The sequence below is a fragment of the Littorina saxatilis genome, unplaced genomic scaffold (genome assembly GCF_037325665.1).
Source record: "Littorina saxatilis isolate snail1 unplaced genomic scaffold, US_GU_Lsax_2.0 scaffold_608, whole genome shotgun sequence".
Lineage (NCBI taxonomy): Eukaryota > Metazoa > Mollusca > Gastropoda > Littorinimorpha > Littorinidae > Littorina > Littorina saxatilis.
Genome location: NW_027127641.1, coordinates 10,733 through 27,804, shown reverse-complemented (window position 1 = coordinate 27,804; position 17,072 = coordinate 10,733). Strand labels below are relative to the sequence as shown.

The following is a 17,072-nucleotide window of genomic DNA, read 5'->3' as shown; positions in this document are numbered from 1 at the left end:
TGAGATTTGTTTCTTCTGGTCACCAAGCCTACCGTTTACAAACGCATGCGCACTAATTGGGATTCCCCCAATTTTCTCGACCTTGACCTCAGAACTCTCGAAGCCACTACTTCGGCGTTCAATTTAGCTCGTGCATCCCGAGTAGCTGGCAACTTTGCTTTCGAAGTTCCCACTTCCAATGTCAAGGGCCTCTCGCTTGACATAATTATACGACGATATCGCATCTCAAGGGTCCTTACCCATCCAAAAGAAACCTCCAGCGCATACTACAATTGCAGGACATTCCGTTTTTAAAGGCAGCTCATTGGGAAATTATCTCAGACACAATATCGAAGACGTGAAATGTGTCAATCGAGCAACTGTCGTAACTTGGCTACAATGAGACGGTCTCCTACCTTGCACCATAGACACGGACTGTGACATTCTTGTTTAATTTAGGTGAAATGCTTAAAACAGAGTGACTCAAAAGCGACAGTTCGATCAGTTACTGACCGAAAAAAACGTGCTCGAGTCATTCGGCGAAGGTGGCGAGCTTTCAAACCAGCACGACTGAATAACTCAGAATGCCTTTTTTCATCGTGCCTCTATTCTACACGAGTAACATAGTGCAGTGGTAACGGTTCCGGACTCTCGTTCATTTGCTCCGGGTTCAAGTTCCGCCGGGAGCTATATATTTTTTATTAATCTTTTCCTTTTTAAGCCTCCGCAATTGCATTCCGGCTGCAAAAACCGGGTTTTGCCTGTGTTAATTTTATTCATTTGCAAAAGAAACCTTCTTATGCTTTGAAAAAATCATATCATGTCTTGACTTTCAACTGTACGCGCGTGTGTATATGTGTGTCACTACGGTGAGTATGTGTGTGTGTGTGTGTGTGCGTGAGTGTGTGTGTGTGTGTATGTGTGTGTGTGTGTGTGTGTGTGTGTGTGTGTGTGTGTGTGTGTGTGACGTGTCACTTGTGTCATCATAGTTTCAGTGTGTGTATGAGTGTAGATTGAGAGAGAATGAGAGAAAGTGAGAGAGAGTGAGTGTGTGGTTATTTGTTTGTGACTGTGTGCGTGCGTGTATGGGTGCGTGTGTATGTGTATATGTGTGCGCGCGAGCGCGCGCGTGTGTGTGCAGTGTGTGGTGTGTGTGTGTGTTTATGTGTGCCGTCAGTGTCACTTGTGTCATAGTGTCAGTATCTTTATGTTTAACAGTTAGACTGTTCTGAAATTTGGACAGAATAACCGTTCTTTCGTAAAACACTTCTGTCAAGAGTACAGCAATTTCACCATCTGAAAAAGGCGCAGAACGCCCCTCTGTGTCTACTTTCTTTTTGAGCGGCACACGTGCCTTGCCATTTTCGTTGACTGAAATGTTGATAGAAACGTGCGCATGCGTATTAGTAGGGATTCCCCCAATTTCCCCGACCTTGACCTTAATACTCTCGCTGTCACTACTTTGGCGTTCAAGTCAGTTCATGCATTGTGAACAGTTAGAAAGTTGACTTCGGGAGTTCCCACTTCGAAAAGAGGCCTCTACTTCCAGTGTTTCTTACTTCTAGTTCATGCATACGGGCCCAGGCTGTCTCCTGCTTTGTCATGACTAGTACAGTCGATCTTTCTCATGCTGTGACTTGCTTTATTTTCACATTTTCGGTATTTAAAACAGCAAACACACACACACACACACACACACACACACACACACACACACACACACACACACCGAAGAAGTTTCCATTCTGATTCGGTTATTTTATTTGGTGCTATATGTTTGCTTCACATTGTTTCTTTTACATTGCTTTAGGTATCCCAATTCGCTAAACACATCCATAATGCATGCATGGCTCATTCGAAACAGGGCAACTGAACAACTGATGCCCAATAGCAATAAATACTGAACAACTGAACAATAAATAGCAATAAATGATGACAGTGCCAAGTTTTTAAGTACAAAGTGAAATCATGTGACTGGACAAAGGCACAATTACAAAATACAAATAAAAAAAATCGAGGCCCATTTTAAATTAAGTTCTCAGCTCATATGGAAGCATAAGGTGACCCTAGAAACCGAAATTGGGAGACCTCCCGCCCCCAGGGCAGACTACAAAAAGAAAAGGGGGGGGAGGGGAGCTAATTTGTGAAAAAGTATAAAAGGAATCAAAAACTGTATACATGTATTTAGTTAATACCCCAAAAATTGTATAGTATATACAATGTCAGACCCTAAAGAAAGTTTGTTAGTCATTGCTTAGGCAAAACAAAGCAAAATAGTCTGTTTACGGTATCCCGACCAACCCTATTTTTCCCCCGCCAAACCTAGACTTTTTTTTGGCATTTGGAGAAAAAGAAAAAGAAAAAAAATCAATTTTGTTCCTGTTTTTTTGCAAAATAATTTAAAAAGATGGTTATAAAAAAAAAATTAAGAAAAGCCGACCTACCGACCCTCTTTTTGTGTGCCTATGTTACTGTAAACAGACTAAAAGGTACATCACAAACAACACACCAGGGATGCTACTCCCCCCTTAAAAATAGCCATGAGTCATAGGTGTGACGTTTGAATCTTTTAGCTAAATAAAACCATAGGCAATTGATCGGAAATATCAGGAAAAATCTTAACAAGTTTATTATTTGTCTGCTTGGACCAATCCTCTTGCCGAAGAGTTTTACAGTAAAAATTGATTTTACGTCAAAAATATCACAGGAATATCGAATGTTGAGGTAAGGCTGGGATAGCCAAGTTCAAGAATAACGGAAGGTGACTGTTGAATCTTTTTGAAAATGTATAAAAATATAGATGGTAGGCAATTCAAAATTAAAAAAAGGACTCTCGGAGCATGGACTTAATGAGTCAAAAATTAAAGAAGGCTCTATGAGCCGAAGTACATGTTTTGTCTATTGTCTTTTTTTATTTTGAATTGCCGACCATCTATATTTTGATACAACTTTGGACCCTCTTTGTACGGAGAGAGTTGGCAATTGTTAATCACATTCTCTCATCTCATTGACTCTCCTTCGGCTCCTTGGTAACATGCGTTCCCGTCTCTGCCAGGATTGGACACAGCAGCAGATAACCGGTAAATATGTAACAGGCATAAATGGCAAAATAGCTCGCCTCGCCTGATAATATATGAGACAACTGTTCTATTACAAAGTCTTTCTTGGGAGGCTTGGCTAATTTACTCGCTCGTTTTACACGGGGTTCCATCGTTTTCTTTTCTAATCGGAAAACCTTGCTCCTCAGTTTGTTGACCTTCTGCCAAAGTTCCGCTTCACGAGGGGATGGGGAGGATGACGACTTTGATGCTTTACATCCTATGTCCTCCAGGATCGCCTGAATGTCATCTAAAAAAGAAAACACACACACAAAACACATAAAATAACATCTTTACGTGTGGGAACTACAGGTACAATTTCATCCATCCATGCATCCGCCCTATACAGCTTCTTCTTCTTCTTCTTCTTCTGCGTTCGTGGGCTGAAACTTTAACACGCACTCATTTTTTTGCACAAGTGGAATTTTACGTGTATGACCGTTTTTACCCCGCCATTTAGGCAGCCATACGCCGCTTTCGGAGGAAGCATGCGGGGTATTTTTGTGTTTCTAAAACCCACCGAACTCTGACATGGATTACAGGATCTTTTTCGTGCGTACTTGGTCTTGTGCTTGCGTGTACACATGAAGGGGGATAAGTCACTAGCAGGTCTGCACATAAGTTGACCTGGGAGATCGGAAACATCTCCACACTTAACCCACCAGGCGGCCGCGACCGGGATTCGAACCCTCGACCTTCCGAGTTAATAGACCGACGTCTTACCACCCCGCCACAGCGCCCGTCATCCTATACAGCAATTATCAACTATGTAATGGATGGGTTTAAACATTTTTTGATGTCAGGGTGTTCTTCATGGTTAAAAATCTCTTACCTGGTTGAACAATTTGAGCATCAGGCGACAGGTCGGTGCTGGCTTCATTTGTAGCTACCCTTTGCGATGGTGGCTTCCTCCCACTAGCAACCTGCAAATGCACAGCTCTTTAACTGACAAACTCACAACCAACACCCAGTCCCAATGAAACAATTCTCCCAATTTCATGGCATTGGTCTTAGGCCACACAAAAAAGTGTATGTTTCTGGTAAGGCAAAACAAAAAATAATCTGTTTACGATATCCGGACCGACCCTATTTTTTTCCCACCGGCCCTAGACTTTTTTGGGGCATTAAAAAATAAAATTAAAATATTCAGATGGCTAAAATACAAAAATAAAAAGCCGACCTACCGACGCTATTTTGGGGGGGCCTATGTTACCTTTAACAGACTTTTTTTGTGGCCTAACATGACTAAAGGTGGAGATTTTTTTTCTAAACTTTTTTTTTTAAACCATCTTTTTAACTTATTTTGTTGAAAAACAGGAAAACAAGTGATTTTCGAATACCCCTTTTATTTTTGAAAATGCAAAAACAAAAGTCTAGGGTCATCGGGAAAACATAGGTAGGGTCAGGTGACCAGAAACATACAACTTTTTTGTTGTTGACGCCGACCCTATACTTTTTTTGCCATTTGGGGCTGTTTTTTGGCAAAATAAGTTCATCATATCATCATAATCAAGACGTCAATCCAAAATAAGTAACTTTTTTTTGTTGGCCTTATCATTATTTTGCGATAAATGCAAACAGGCATTATTTGATGGGAACAATGCTGTTTTTTTTCAATTCTTACATCAGCCTCAAACTTGTCATTAGGCCTAAAAAAAAAAAATAGGTGTGGTTACGGTAACCCGACCTACCCTATTTTTAGGGGCCGATCCTATAACTTTTTATTACATTTGTCCAAAAACAAAAAAAAATAAATAAAAAAGGAGTGCAAAAAACGCAATGAAAGCGAAAGCGCCCGTGTCGCACACTTATTTCCCTGTCAAGTAGGTTTAATTTGTACACATTAGAAAAAAAAGTTTAAAAAAAAAAGTGATTGCCTACCTACCTACCCTATTTTTTTTGGCTATGTTACCGTAACCACACCTATTTTTTTTTGGCCTTACTCAACCTGCATTTATTAGTGTGCTTCTTTGATTTGCAAAAACCTAAAACCAATAAATAAATAACCTTCGGTGGTGGATTGGGCACTGCAAACAATGTCGGGACAGCATTCCACACAAGTGATCCTCTCTGCAGGATTGTTTTACTGGTTGGCCTCAAAGTGATCAGTACAAAGCTTGAGACCTTGAACATCAGCTGGCTGCAGCTTTTCAAAGTCCTCTCGCCTTGTGAATTGCATCCATATTCTGCACCTAGTTTGACAATAAAAACAACAATGTTATTGTTAAACTAAGCAAAAAGGAAAGACAAAAAAAGCTAAATCAGATCTTCAGTCTAAATCTAAACGCTCTGCCTGAACGCAAAACGGATGAGTGATGTACCTTTGTACTGTAGTTTTCCCGTAAGCAAGGTTTGATAAAGGTTTCGGCAAATATGCCCACGGGTAGTTTGTCATCAAGTGTAAACTGTTGTTTTGTACTGACTGCTGACTCACACTCACAGTCGTAAGTACTCGCTGACGCTGTAGTCTACTGAGTGAGTTGACTCGAGCCATTGCATTCATTCTCATTCTGAAGAAGGTAAACCTGATGAAATAATCACTGCACAACCCACCTTTTTTCTTCTTTAGGGAACTTGTGGAAAGTTTTCCCGAAGCAGCTCTGTTTGCAACGGGCGTTCTTGCAACAAAAAGCCGAGCACAATTTACCACCACCACGCACGCGATCGGTACCTACGCGATCCGCCATTTTGTTTTCGCCGCCAGCATGTGACTAGGGACGATAACCCACAAACACTTTTTCGCATTTTCTTCGCAAGTTCCACGTCTTCCTTTTGTACAGTGTTTGTCGACGCTTAGTTCTCGAGATAGGTGTGACCAGATGACGTCATTTATACTTTCGTCATCGGAGATCTTTCGTATTTCAATCAGTGTCATTTTCCAGTTCTGTGTTCTGCGGTCGTTTTGACTGACTTGACAGGTTAAGACAACCAATGACACTTTATTTTTGCGAATATGAAAAGAAGAGAAAGCGTGCAGAAGTATGTTTGGGTCCTGCAAGACTTTATGACCAACGATTTCTCCCTTGGAAGTAAATGAAGATGTCTGCTTTTCGTTATATTATGGGAAAAACACGTTTGAACGCAAATTCGCAAAGTAATTTTGATCATTTGCTCCGGAACTGCAACGTTGATTTGCCAAAACAAAAATTAAGGCTCAATATGCGGGAACATGCTGGTAGTGTCATATTTTTTAAATGGGTGTGGAAAAACTGCTCATAATTAACATAGCACTCCGGCCCTGTTCTTTTTTTCGTCACACCCAAAACCGTTATTTGTTTTGGGCGACGCAGCATTATAAGCAGAAGTGTGTTGTCCCCCAACAAAGAGGAAAGCCGAGACTAATAATTGCGGCCACCATGCGCTAAGTCCCATACCTTACTGCAATTCGTCATTAGCAAATCTCAAACCGCATTTGCAAACTTACCGTTGACGGGTTAGCCGACTCTATCACCTCCCCGGCAGCAACTGAAAGATGGAATAGAAAAACAGCAACATCAAGTTCCAGTGAACACGAAAACACCACCTTTCTTGACATGTGAGTCTGTCCATGCATTAAAAGCACAGCTCAAATCAGTTATGAATTCGCTGATATCATACAGAAACCAATCATCCGATTGTCATATTCTTTTGCTGAAAGAAAAATACTGTTGAGTATTGCGCCTTCGAAATGTTTATCGATAGGAATGAAATCAAGACTGGATGAAGGTGTGTGTTTCCTAACGGTGTTTATCCTCCATACTTGGGAGAGACCGCCCATAACATAACTAAACCAGACACTCACCCGTGTGTAGATCATGTAAATGAGGACAACAGGTAAGGCAATGTGATTGGCTATACATGTGGAACAACTTTTGCAACAAAACGACAACTTCAACGAACTGTTCTGATGAGATTTCAACGACGATGAAGTTTTCTGAGCGAGGGACGTGGCTGAACAGCGACCTCTGTGCTGAGCCAACTTTTGAAAAAACTTCATGAAACGAAAAACTGTGTAAAATCCGCACCACCTTGCTTCGTTCTTGGAAAAACAAAAGACAAGTTTCACCATGCTACCAACATATTTGTACAACATTCTCTGCTATGTTTTTTTTTTAATAAATCTGGAAAACAAACCTTATGGCCAAGAATATGAACCATCCAAGCGTGCAGGACTTTTCAGCGGTCATAGAACAACTGCACTACAGCAAATCGTCGACACTCACCAAGCAGGAGAACCAAAAGCGCCAGATGTGAAACAGGTTGCATCTTGCTGGTTGAGTGAAACAGGCACCTCGGCAAACGGTCGGCACTGGGTCGGGACGCGATCCTGCTGTATGCTACCGTGGTAAGGCCTTTTATGCACGGCAAGTTGAAAGCCGCCCACAGACAGCTGTCATGCTCTCCAGGTTTTTATTGCAATTCACCACAAGGGGGGCCACTTTGTGCATGGGGATGAGGAATATAAATGACAATAATAATAATGATAATGCATAATGTTTATTTAGCGCATGTATCCAGGGTTGAACCCTGCTCAAAGCGCTGTACAATTGTAACATATACAGCGATTACAAAAAAGTATAGCAGTTGATTAAAGGCACAGTCAGCCTCCCGTAAACCATCACAGACACTGTCCGGCTTTTACACACAGTTCAAACACCCTTCCGTTTAAACACTCACCGCTTGAGAACATCCTGGGTGTCCTAGGTAAACAGCGAGCAATTTTCAAAGAATTTATTTTTGCGTGGAGATTTAAATCGTTCTGTAAACCATTTGAGACGGACTGGGGCTTTGAAGAAATACGAGAAAGGTAAGTTTCAGCATGGTTTTTTGTCTGTGTCGTTGTTGTCCTTTATGTTGTTGTTGTTGTTGTTGTTGTTGTTGTTGTTGTTGTTGTTCTTGTTGTTGTTCTTGTTTTTGTTACACCCCCGGTATAGGGGTGTGTATGTTCGCATATAGATCTCAAGAATGAACGGACCGATCGTCACCAAACTTGGTCAACATGTTCTATACATTCCTGAGACGGTCCGTACAAAAATTGGGACCAGTCAAACACACGGTTAGGGAGTTATTGGTGGATTAAGATTCTACAAGGACTTATAGAGGGACATATTAATGGTCAAAGGGAAATAACCTTCTCAGTTGGTGGCAGTGAGAATGGTTATTTCCCTTTGACCAACGGGGGTGTTTTTCCTACCTCGGAGGAATTTCTTGTTATTTTCCGTTTTGATATACATAGTATACGTTATTGTAGCCGCCGGCAATGTATAGCCCGGCCAGTTAGGTTTCGCTCTGGTTTGCTTTGTTGTCCAAAATGTCACATTGTGCACAGCTCGAGACAGCCGACATTGTACAAGTAAAACAATGGCTGCACGCCTGGGTGTGTTCTTGTCCAGATACACACCAAGGAACACTTTTTGTCGCCAACCTATAGCTACATTTTGGGATGGAAGTTCACCACCAATTCGGAACAAAATAATTTTAACATGAAGTGTGTCGACCATTTCTTCGATTTTTGATCTAACGCTGTTATAACCAGGTTGAGTACCCAGACTCAATGGTTCTTCTTCTTCGCCTTCGTACGACGGTTGTGTCGGGCTCGGAATCCGGAGGATGCCATGAACATGGACGTTACTCAATGGTTCAAGTGTATACAGCTGGTTCATCTGACGCAAAGTCTACATACATCCACGCACTGCATACGCAAGTGTGTGTGTACGTGTGTGTGTGTGTGTGTGTGTGTGTGTGTGTGTGTGTGTGTGTCTATGTGTGTGTGTGTGTGTGTGTGTGTGTCTACGTGTGTGTGTGTGTGTGTGTGTGTGTGAGAGTTCGCGTGCATACGTGCGTGCGTTTGTGCGTTAGTGTGTGTGGTTGTGTGTGTGTGTGTGTCAATGGAGATTGTCGATTTGGCCTTTGCTGGTGGTATGCAGTACCTTTGCTGGTGGTATGCAGTCCCTTTGCTGGTGGTATGCAGTCCCTTTGCTGGGGGTATGCAGTATCTTTGCTGGTGGTATGCAGTACCTTTGCTGGTGGTATGCAGTACCTTTGCTGGTGGTATGCAGTACCTTTGCTGGTGGTATGCAGTACCTTTGCTGGTGGTATGCAGTATCTTTGCTGGTGGTATGCAGTACCTTTGCTGGTGGTATGCAGTCCCTTTGCTGGGGGTATGCAGTATCTTTGCTGGTGGTATGCAGTACCTTTGCTGGTGGTATGCAGTCCCTTTGCTGGTGGTATGCAGTACCTTTGCTGGTGGTATGCAGTACCTTTGCTGGTGGTATGCAGTACCTTTGCTGGTGGTATGCAGTACCTTTGCTGGTGGTATGCAGTCCCTTTGCTAGGGGTATGCAGTATCTTTGCTGGTGGTATGCAGTACCTTTGCTGGTGGTATGCAGTCCCTTTGCTGGTGGTATGCAGTACCTTTGCTGGTGGTATGCAGTACCTTTGCTGGTGGTATGCAGTACCTTTGCTGGTGGTATGCAGTACCTTTGCTGGTGGTATGCAGTACCTTTGCTGGTGGTATGCAGTCCCTTTGCTGGTGGTATGCAGTACCTTTGCTGGTGGTATGCAGTACCTTTGCTGGTGGTATGCAGTACCTTTGCTGGTGGTATGCAGTACCTTTGCTGGTGGTATGCAGTCCCTTTGCTAGGGGTATGCAGTATCTTTGCTGGTGGTATGCAGTACCTTTGCTGGGGGTATGCAGTACCTTTGCTGGTGGTATGCAGTACCTTTGCTGGTGGTATGCAGTACCTTTGCTGGTGGTATGCAGTACCTTTGCTGGTGGTATGCAGTCCCTTTGCTAGGGGTATGCAGTATCTTTGCTGGTGGTATGCAGTACCTTTGCTGGGGGTATGCAGTACCTTTGCTGGGGGTATGCAGTACCTTTGCTGGTGGTATGCAGTATCTTTGCTGGTGGTATGCAGTACCTTTGCTGGTGGTATGCAGTACCTTTGCTGGTGGTATGCAGTATCTTTGCTGGTGGTATGCAGTATCTTTGCTGGTGGTATGCAGTACCTTTGCTGGTGGTATGCAGTACCTTTGCTGGTGGTATGCAGTATCTTTGCTGGTGGTATGCAGTATCTTTGCTGGTGGTATGCAGTACCTTTGCTGGTGGTATGCAGTCCCTTTGCTGGGGGTATGCAGTACCTTTGCTGGTGGTATGCAGTACCTTTGCTGGTGGTATGCAGTACCTTTGCTGGTGGTATGCAGTACCTTTGCTGGTGGTATGCAGTACCTTTGCTGGTGGTATGCAGTACCTTTGCTGGTGGTATGCAGTACCTTTGCTGGTGGTATGCAGTATCTTTGCTGGTGGTATGCAGTCCCTTTGCTGGTGGTATGCAGTACCTTTGCTGGTGGTATGCAGTACCTTTGCTGGGGGTATGCAGTATCTTTGCTGGTGGTATGCAGTACCTTTGCTGGTGGCCGACTGTGCCAAAGACGTTGCACTTTTACTTAATTGAAACTTTGTCAACAAAGCAAGTCTTATTCTATGCACATTTGGCTTGGGAGAATTGTCCAATTTGGTCAGTTAAAAATTTGTATGACGACAAATTGACTAAATGTTGTATGATCGCTTCAAAAGGTTTGTGTCTTTAAATATAATGGTTTTTATTTTTATTTTTGTACTTTGTTTGTTAATTTGTATTTTAACCCTATGACATATTACACAGATTGTGACAGCCAGTGTTCCTCCGAGACCGCGGTCGACAATGACTGTTAAAATATGTGGAGAATGTTTTGGTCAAAAATAAAAGTAACATTTATGTATTGATCGATTTAGGTACAATTATTTGTTGTAAAGATTGAACGCACACTATAAACATGCACTCTTCCGTAGTGTCGGCTATCGCCTTAACATGAATTTATGTCAGACTCTGACGTCACATGGCTCAAAGAAGGGAGAATCCCATGTTCTATGGATACATGATTGTCATGACATAAGGAACTACCAGAAATAGTAACAGCCGCGTGTATTTGACAGCTCTACACGTCTCAGTCCAACCCGCTGAAAAGCAGCGGCAAGTTAATGGCATGAAAATAAACGATAAGCAAATCTCTAACGTGATTTTTTTTCTTTCATTATTTGTCTAAAATGTCGTCATGGTCATTTGTAAGATACCTCCCTTTGAAGTTGTCATGGAAACCCAGCGAGAAACCACTTACTTCCCACGGCTAATTGTCACATCCACAGTTTAAACTGAAAAAACTACGGCGTTCATATATGTCTCACCAAAATGCATTAGACAAAAAAAAAGTGTTTGCATTTTTTCAAGTGTTTTCAGAACGTTTAAGTAACATTTTCAACTTGAGACGTCGGGATGGCTGCGTTAAAGGTCCCTCCCGCTAAAGCAATGACATACAGCAGCAGGAACCAGTCCTCGCTTCGTCATGCGCTCAAATATATACTCTCCCAAAAAAGAAACATGACACAAGTGAACATTGATTTTTTTCAAATATTTAGAGGAAAGCACCAACATTCAGTTTGAAGTTTGTCAGTTACATTGTTGCTAACCACTAAACCATAAAAAGAACATCATTGAACCGAGACTTTACTGAGTGGTCGCCCTTTTATTGAATTGCAAAAATCTTGTCTACACGAAAATCACGTCGTGATGTTTTTGTCTCTGTCTGAGCCTCAAGTGGTAGAGATGAGAAAGCCATATCAACCGCAATTCTGTGACACTCTGTGCGCCTGCAATTTAGGTGCGGAAAATGCCACGACTGACTGAAGCCCAATGCCATAATGCTAATGAAGATGTTGCAAGGCATTTTGGTGTGTCTCAACAAACTGAATGTGCACTATGGAACCGCTTAAATGCCACTTAAAGTGTACAGGACAGACCAAGGTCAGTCCGACCTAGAGTCACCACACGGGCTCAGGATCGCTTATCAGGGTGCGACAGCTCCGTGAACGTTTCACAATACCTCTACGCAGATTCCGGGAGTGCCTCTCCCAAAAGCGAAACTTGAAAAAAGAAACATCATGACGCCATGCACATGGTTTTTGTGCAGACAATATTTTTGCAATTCAATAAACGGGCGACCACCCAGTAAAGTCTTGGTTTAAGAATGTTCTTTTTGAGGTTTAATGGTTAGCAACAAGTAACTGACAAACTTCAACCTGAATTTTGGTGCTTTCCTCCGACATATTTGAAAAATAAATCAATGTTTACCTGTGTCAAGTTTCCTTTTTGGGAGAGTATACATTCAAATTATGCATATAGACAATAATTTCAAACAGAATGCATGGAGCTTTCTATTTACAGAGAGAGAGAGAGAGAGAGAGAGAGAGAGAGAGAGAGAGAGAGAGAGAGAGAGAGAGAGAGAGAGAGAGAGAGAGAGAGAGAGAGAGAAAATCAAATCAAATCCGAAAAGGCAGCCGAGTGCCTTAGAAAACTTTAGAAATAAACTGAATTAATCTTCAAAACCTCACCTTTTAAAACACAGCAAACTTCAACAGCAAAAACAAGTTTTGCCATTCCGCTAAAAAGAGAGGTATAGCACTTTCTGTGAGAAGGCGAAGAGGTGACAGCGGAGGCACGTGAAACGCGTTGTGATAAAGTCACCGGGCTTGGCTGTTCGCTCAAGTGACAAGTGTGTGTGTCCTATCAAGACGATGGAAACTTCGGGACGTTCTGTGCTGTTGACTGCAATTCTCACCTGTCTGTTGTTGGTGACCGTTCCCCCCGCGGCCTCCTTCTCTCTCCATCAGTCAGGTGAGGTTTTTTTCTTCTTTTTTTCGGGAGGATTTTTACAGATGAACATACCAAACGCAATAACACGACAATGGACAGACGGGCAGGGGTGGGGATAAGAAAGAACTTAGAAGTGTACGAAATAAAGAATAGGCCTACGGAATTTCTATTAGAATTTGTCAAAGGGCTTTTTTCCAAGCGCGAACGCCAATCTACAACTTTCTACCAATAAACCCACAAGCCGGGAAGCTATGAAACGCGACAGAGAGGAAAAACGGATCTATTTGTAACGCTCTGGCTCATTTGATTATCATTTCCCACCAGAATGGAGAAAAAAAAGTTTTATACATTTTTTTTATCGCATGAATTGCGTCGGTTGTCTGAATGGAAACACAAATTCGGATCTCCAGTTCATTTATTCCCCTGACGACGGTGGTGCGAGACCTATTAAACAAGAGCTGTAACGGATGTCGTTTCGTTGTAGCAGTCGACAAAACTGTTAATTGTTTTGACATTTCGTCAAGTTTTTACTAACTGTTTTAACGTAGAGGGGGAATCGAGATGAGGGTCGTGGTGTGTGTGTGTGTGTGTGTGTGTGTGTGTGTGTGTGTGTGTGTGTGTGTGTGTGTGTGTGTGTGTGTGTGGAGCGATTTGGGATTCGTGGAGAACATCGTCAAGGTCGTTGTGGTAGTGCAATCAATAGTAACCTACACATCTGCGAATTTTTTTTTTAAATGTATCGATTGAACACTGTATTTCCCCTCTTTGAGCCATGTGACGTCAGAGTCCGACAGAACTTCATATGTAGGCGGCCAGCCGAGACTTCAAAATAGTGCATGTTTGTGTGCGTTCAGTCATAAAAACTAAACTAAATTCTAACCAGAATCAATTGATACATAAATGTTATTTGTATTTTTGACCAAAATATATGTAGAGGTTACATGCCGAGTCTCAGTGATTATCAAAAATAATGGTCGAAGTTAGCGGATCATGAAAAATGCGAGCTTTAGCGAGCTTTTTCATGACCGCGAACTGAGACCATTATTTTTGATAATCACTGAGACGAGGTGTGTAACCTCTTTATTCCTCCTTTCTTCAGTTATTCAAAGAAAAGAGGAGGTTTTTTGCGAAAGTTTGATCGAATCCTATTCACTCAACCAGTCAACCTGCGCAGGCGATCGATTAATGCGGATAATGTTCTTTCGTCAAATGGGACTAGCAGACGAACTTTTGCACCCGTGTTCCAACGTTAAAAACTGTATGAAGTTAAGTTTTCTGGGGAAAATAGTGTATGAAACCGCTTTATGTTGTTTAAATTGATGAGATGTGTGCATTTGGTTGCGTGTGATCTGTTTATTAAATGAAATATTGTTGAAAACTGACCGTCGGATTGCAGTCTGTTGTCGAAGAAACTGAGTGAAAAGAAGGGGAACTACTCTTGTCGCTAGACAAAGTATGAGTTACTTGCCTTGGGAAATTGCTTGTGATGAACGTCTGATCTAGATTCAGAAAACAACCGAACTCATGGATTTTATATGGAGATTCATGTGTTCAGGCCTGTAGTTGTTAATTTAAATGCGGTATGTTTGTATTGTTTGCTCCAGAGATGTATACTTCGTACATTAGAGCGTTCGGAACTTTTCAGTCGCAAAAAGTAGTACCGAAACAGAACAACCTCTCAACCCATTGCACTATCGAGGATTCAGGCTGTTGCTGGGTCGTTATTTGTTTGGTTGCTGGGTCATTATCGAAAAATAACTACCCCTACAAGTTTACAGAGGTAAAGAAGCAGAGGGGGGAATAAGACATTTTACACAGACCTTGACAGTCATTGTTCACCTCGACCGCTAGTGGAGTCTCGGATGAACACTGACTGTCTCGATCTGTGTAAAATGTCATATTAATTTTGGTCAAAAATACAAATAACGTATATTCAACTCCGTTAGTAGTGAGGATGTTGATTTTTGGTACGTGTCCAGGCAGATAGGTGGCCTTGTCCTACGTAAAAGCCTTGGTAGATCTGAGGTAGTGAGCACAACTCTTTTCACGGGAAAGACTGTGGCTTTAAATGTGACCCTCCACCACAAAATGAGTCGCATGTCACCTCGCGCGGTTCTGCGCTAGGCCATAGACCAAATAGCCTGGACCGCCAACTCGTCACGTGACCCTTCGAGGTTACGACTCTCGACTTTCAGGGGCGCGTGACGTCCGGTTTGAAAGGCCAGCGATTCGAAGACAGCACGCTCCAGTTATTTGTGCCAATGGGAGGTGACAATGAACTGGATTTTCCAAAACTCCAAAATAAACTTAACAAAACTCATCGAAAAACATGTTCCATATGCACTTTTGCTGAGTTTATTTTAGCATTTTCAGAACTTCCCTCGGCAACTTCGTCCATGTTTACAATCGACACCGGATATGACATTCCCCTGATTTCTGAAAGGCCATGTAAGCGTAGGTTCCTAAATGCGAGAGGCGCTACCTCGTAATAGAGAGAAAGAGCGGAGAGAGAGCTAGTTGGCGGTCCAGGATGAAATGGTCTATGGCTAGGCTTAATATAAGTCCGGGGGGTGTCTGGTAACAGTGTGAGGGTCACCTTAGTCACAGGCTTATAACTCAAACAGTGTTCGTTCTTTTCTAAAACGGGTTTCACCACTATAAATAGAGCATTACATCGTCATGTCCATTACAGTGGAACACCCCCCCCTCCCCTCATCATGTCCATTACGGTGGACCACCACCACCCCCCCCCCCCCTCACCACGCCCCATAGAGGACTCCTTCACTTTTCCAGACCCTGTCTTCTCAGATTGTTGTGTTCATCATCTGTGTCAACTTACCCCCATTTTAAGACACCCTCCGTTCACAGACTTGCTTTTCCTAGGTCTGAGAAGGAGGGTTTCAGTGTATGTATTTGATCACGTTTTTTTTATTTAAACAAAAACGAACACAGAAACATATAGGCCTACATTCCTGTAAAAAAAATGTATGATTACAATTATTTTGTTATGAATTAAGCTTGATTTATTTTCAGTTAATTAGAAGTGTTGTCTCATTATTACATATCTTTTTTGTCGTGTTTATTGCAATTTTTATTTTTTTTATTCATGTAACCCTAGGTTTAAAAAAAATAAATATTGACTTGACTTGACTTGTTAGTAGTAGGAGTAAACGGCCCCTCTCCCCTTTTCCGTGAAAAAAAGCGCAGGTGTATGTAATATTAGGTCGTAGGGTTTAGGTGCCTGTGGTTTAGTAGTAATAAAGAGGGAGTGTGTTTTATTCGCGTCATTCGGATAATGTTATTTCATGCGCCTGTGCCTGTTCGCTAAGCGCTAAGCCCCTCCCCAGCATTAGTGTGATGATTACCTCCACCTTTCTATTGTTGATTGGTTAGACCCAAAAACCCACCCGGTTTTGTAAGGATTAGCTCCCCTGTTCGCCAAGACACCGTGTTCATGCACTTACAGTTTTGTCTTGAGGGTTTAATGTAGAGGTAATGAGCGCTTCTGCGGTGATAACGCGAGACAACTTCTGTGATCTTGCCGCGAGGTGGCGCCAGTTACCAGCCGAAAGAAAAAAGGGGCATAACCTCACCAGAATCGACCTTTGTCTGTTTACCGTATAAAATGCACGACTTATACACGAACTGTTACCAAACCGATATGCTATTTGGGACCAATGCAAGTTTTTTTCCTTTCTCGTGTGATCTTGCCGCAAGGTGACGCCAGTTACCAGCCGAAAGAAAGAAGGGGCATAACCTCACTAGAACTGACCATTGTCTGTTTACCGTATAAAATGCACGACTTATACACGAACTGTTACCAAACCGATATGCTATTTGGGACCAATGCAAGTTTTTTTTCTTTCTCGTGTGATCTTGCCGCAAGATGGCGCCAGTTACCAGCCGAAAGAAAGAGGGGGCATAACCTCACCAGAACCTCCCATTGTAAGGGGAAACGTAGCCTTGTGTTACATTGTAGGGGTTTTAAGATCTGGGTAACCCACGTGTATAAAAATTAAAAAAAAAAAATAGATTCCACCGAGACTCGAACTCGGATCGCTGGATTCAAAGTCCAGAGTGCTAACCCTTACACCATGGAGCCTTCAACTATATTTACACGCCAACCAACAGAATTTGGTCACACACCTCACAATGAGAACAAGTGGGTTTTTGTTCACCTTTACACCCCAATAGGCAGCCAGAAAATTAAAACAATTTCACTGGACTGTCTAAAGAGTCGCATATAGGTGTTTACCTTCCTTCTGTGTTTACACGGGCTTGGGACCGTTTTGACATTTCATGTCAAAGCCACATTGTTTTTTGGGGG

The 17,072-nt window shown here is 42.4% G+C and overlaps 1 protein-coding gene, 1 long non-coding RNA gene and 1 other non-coding gene across 3 annotated transcripts in view; all 3 read right to left on the bottom strand.

Annotated features, from left to right (window-relative positions):
* Window positions 1–7,371, bottom strand: part of LOC138956048 (cysteine-rich venom protein Mr30-like) — a 42,674-nt gene extending 35,303 nt beyond the window's left edge. Inside the window, exons 1-2 of the mRNA XM_070327509.1 lie at window positions 7,280–7,371; window positions 6,502–6,542 (exon numbers count right to left, since the gene is read on the bottom strand). Coding sequence (XP_070183610.1) covers window positions 6,502–6,542; window positions 7,280–7,322 — 84 coding nt within the window. The 5' untranslated portion in view covers window positions 7,323–7,371. The remainder of the gene's footprint in view (window positions 1–6,501; window positions 6,543–7,279) is intronic.
* LOC138956047 (uncharacterized) lies at window positions 1,723–4,636 on the bottom strand. Its single transcript, XR_011452478.1, has 2 exons — window positions 3,910–4,636; window positions 1,723–3,327 (listed from the first exon to the last, which is right to left on the bottom strand). It is a non-coding gene; the product is annotated as an uncharacterized lncRNA (long non-coding RNA).
* A 9,404-nt stretch (window positions 7,372–16,775) lies between the features above and the next one.
* On the bottom strand, window positions 16,776–16,847 carry Trnaq-uug (transfer RNA glutamine (anticodon UUG)). The gene has a single exon. It is a non-coding gene; the product is annotated as a tRNA-Gln (tRNA).
* Window positions 16,848–17,072: the final 225 nt, after the last annotated feature.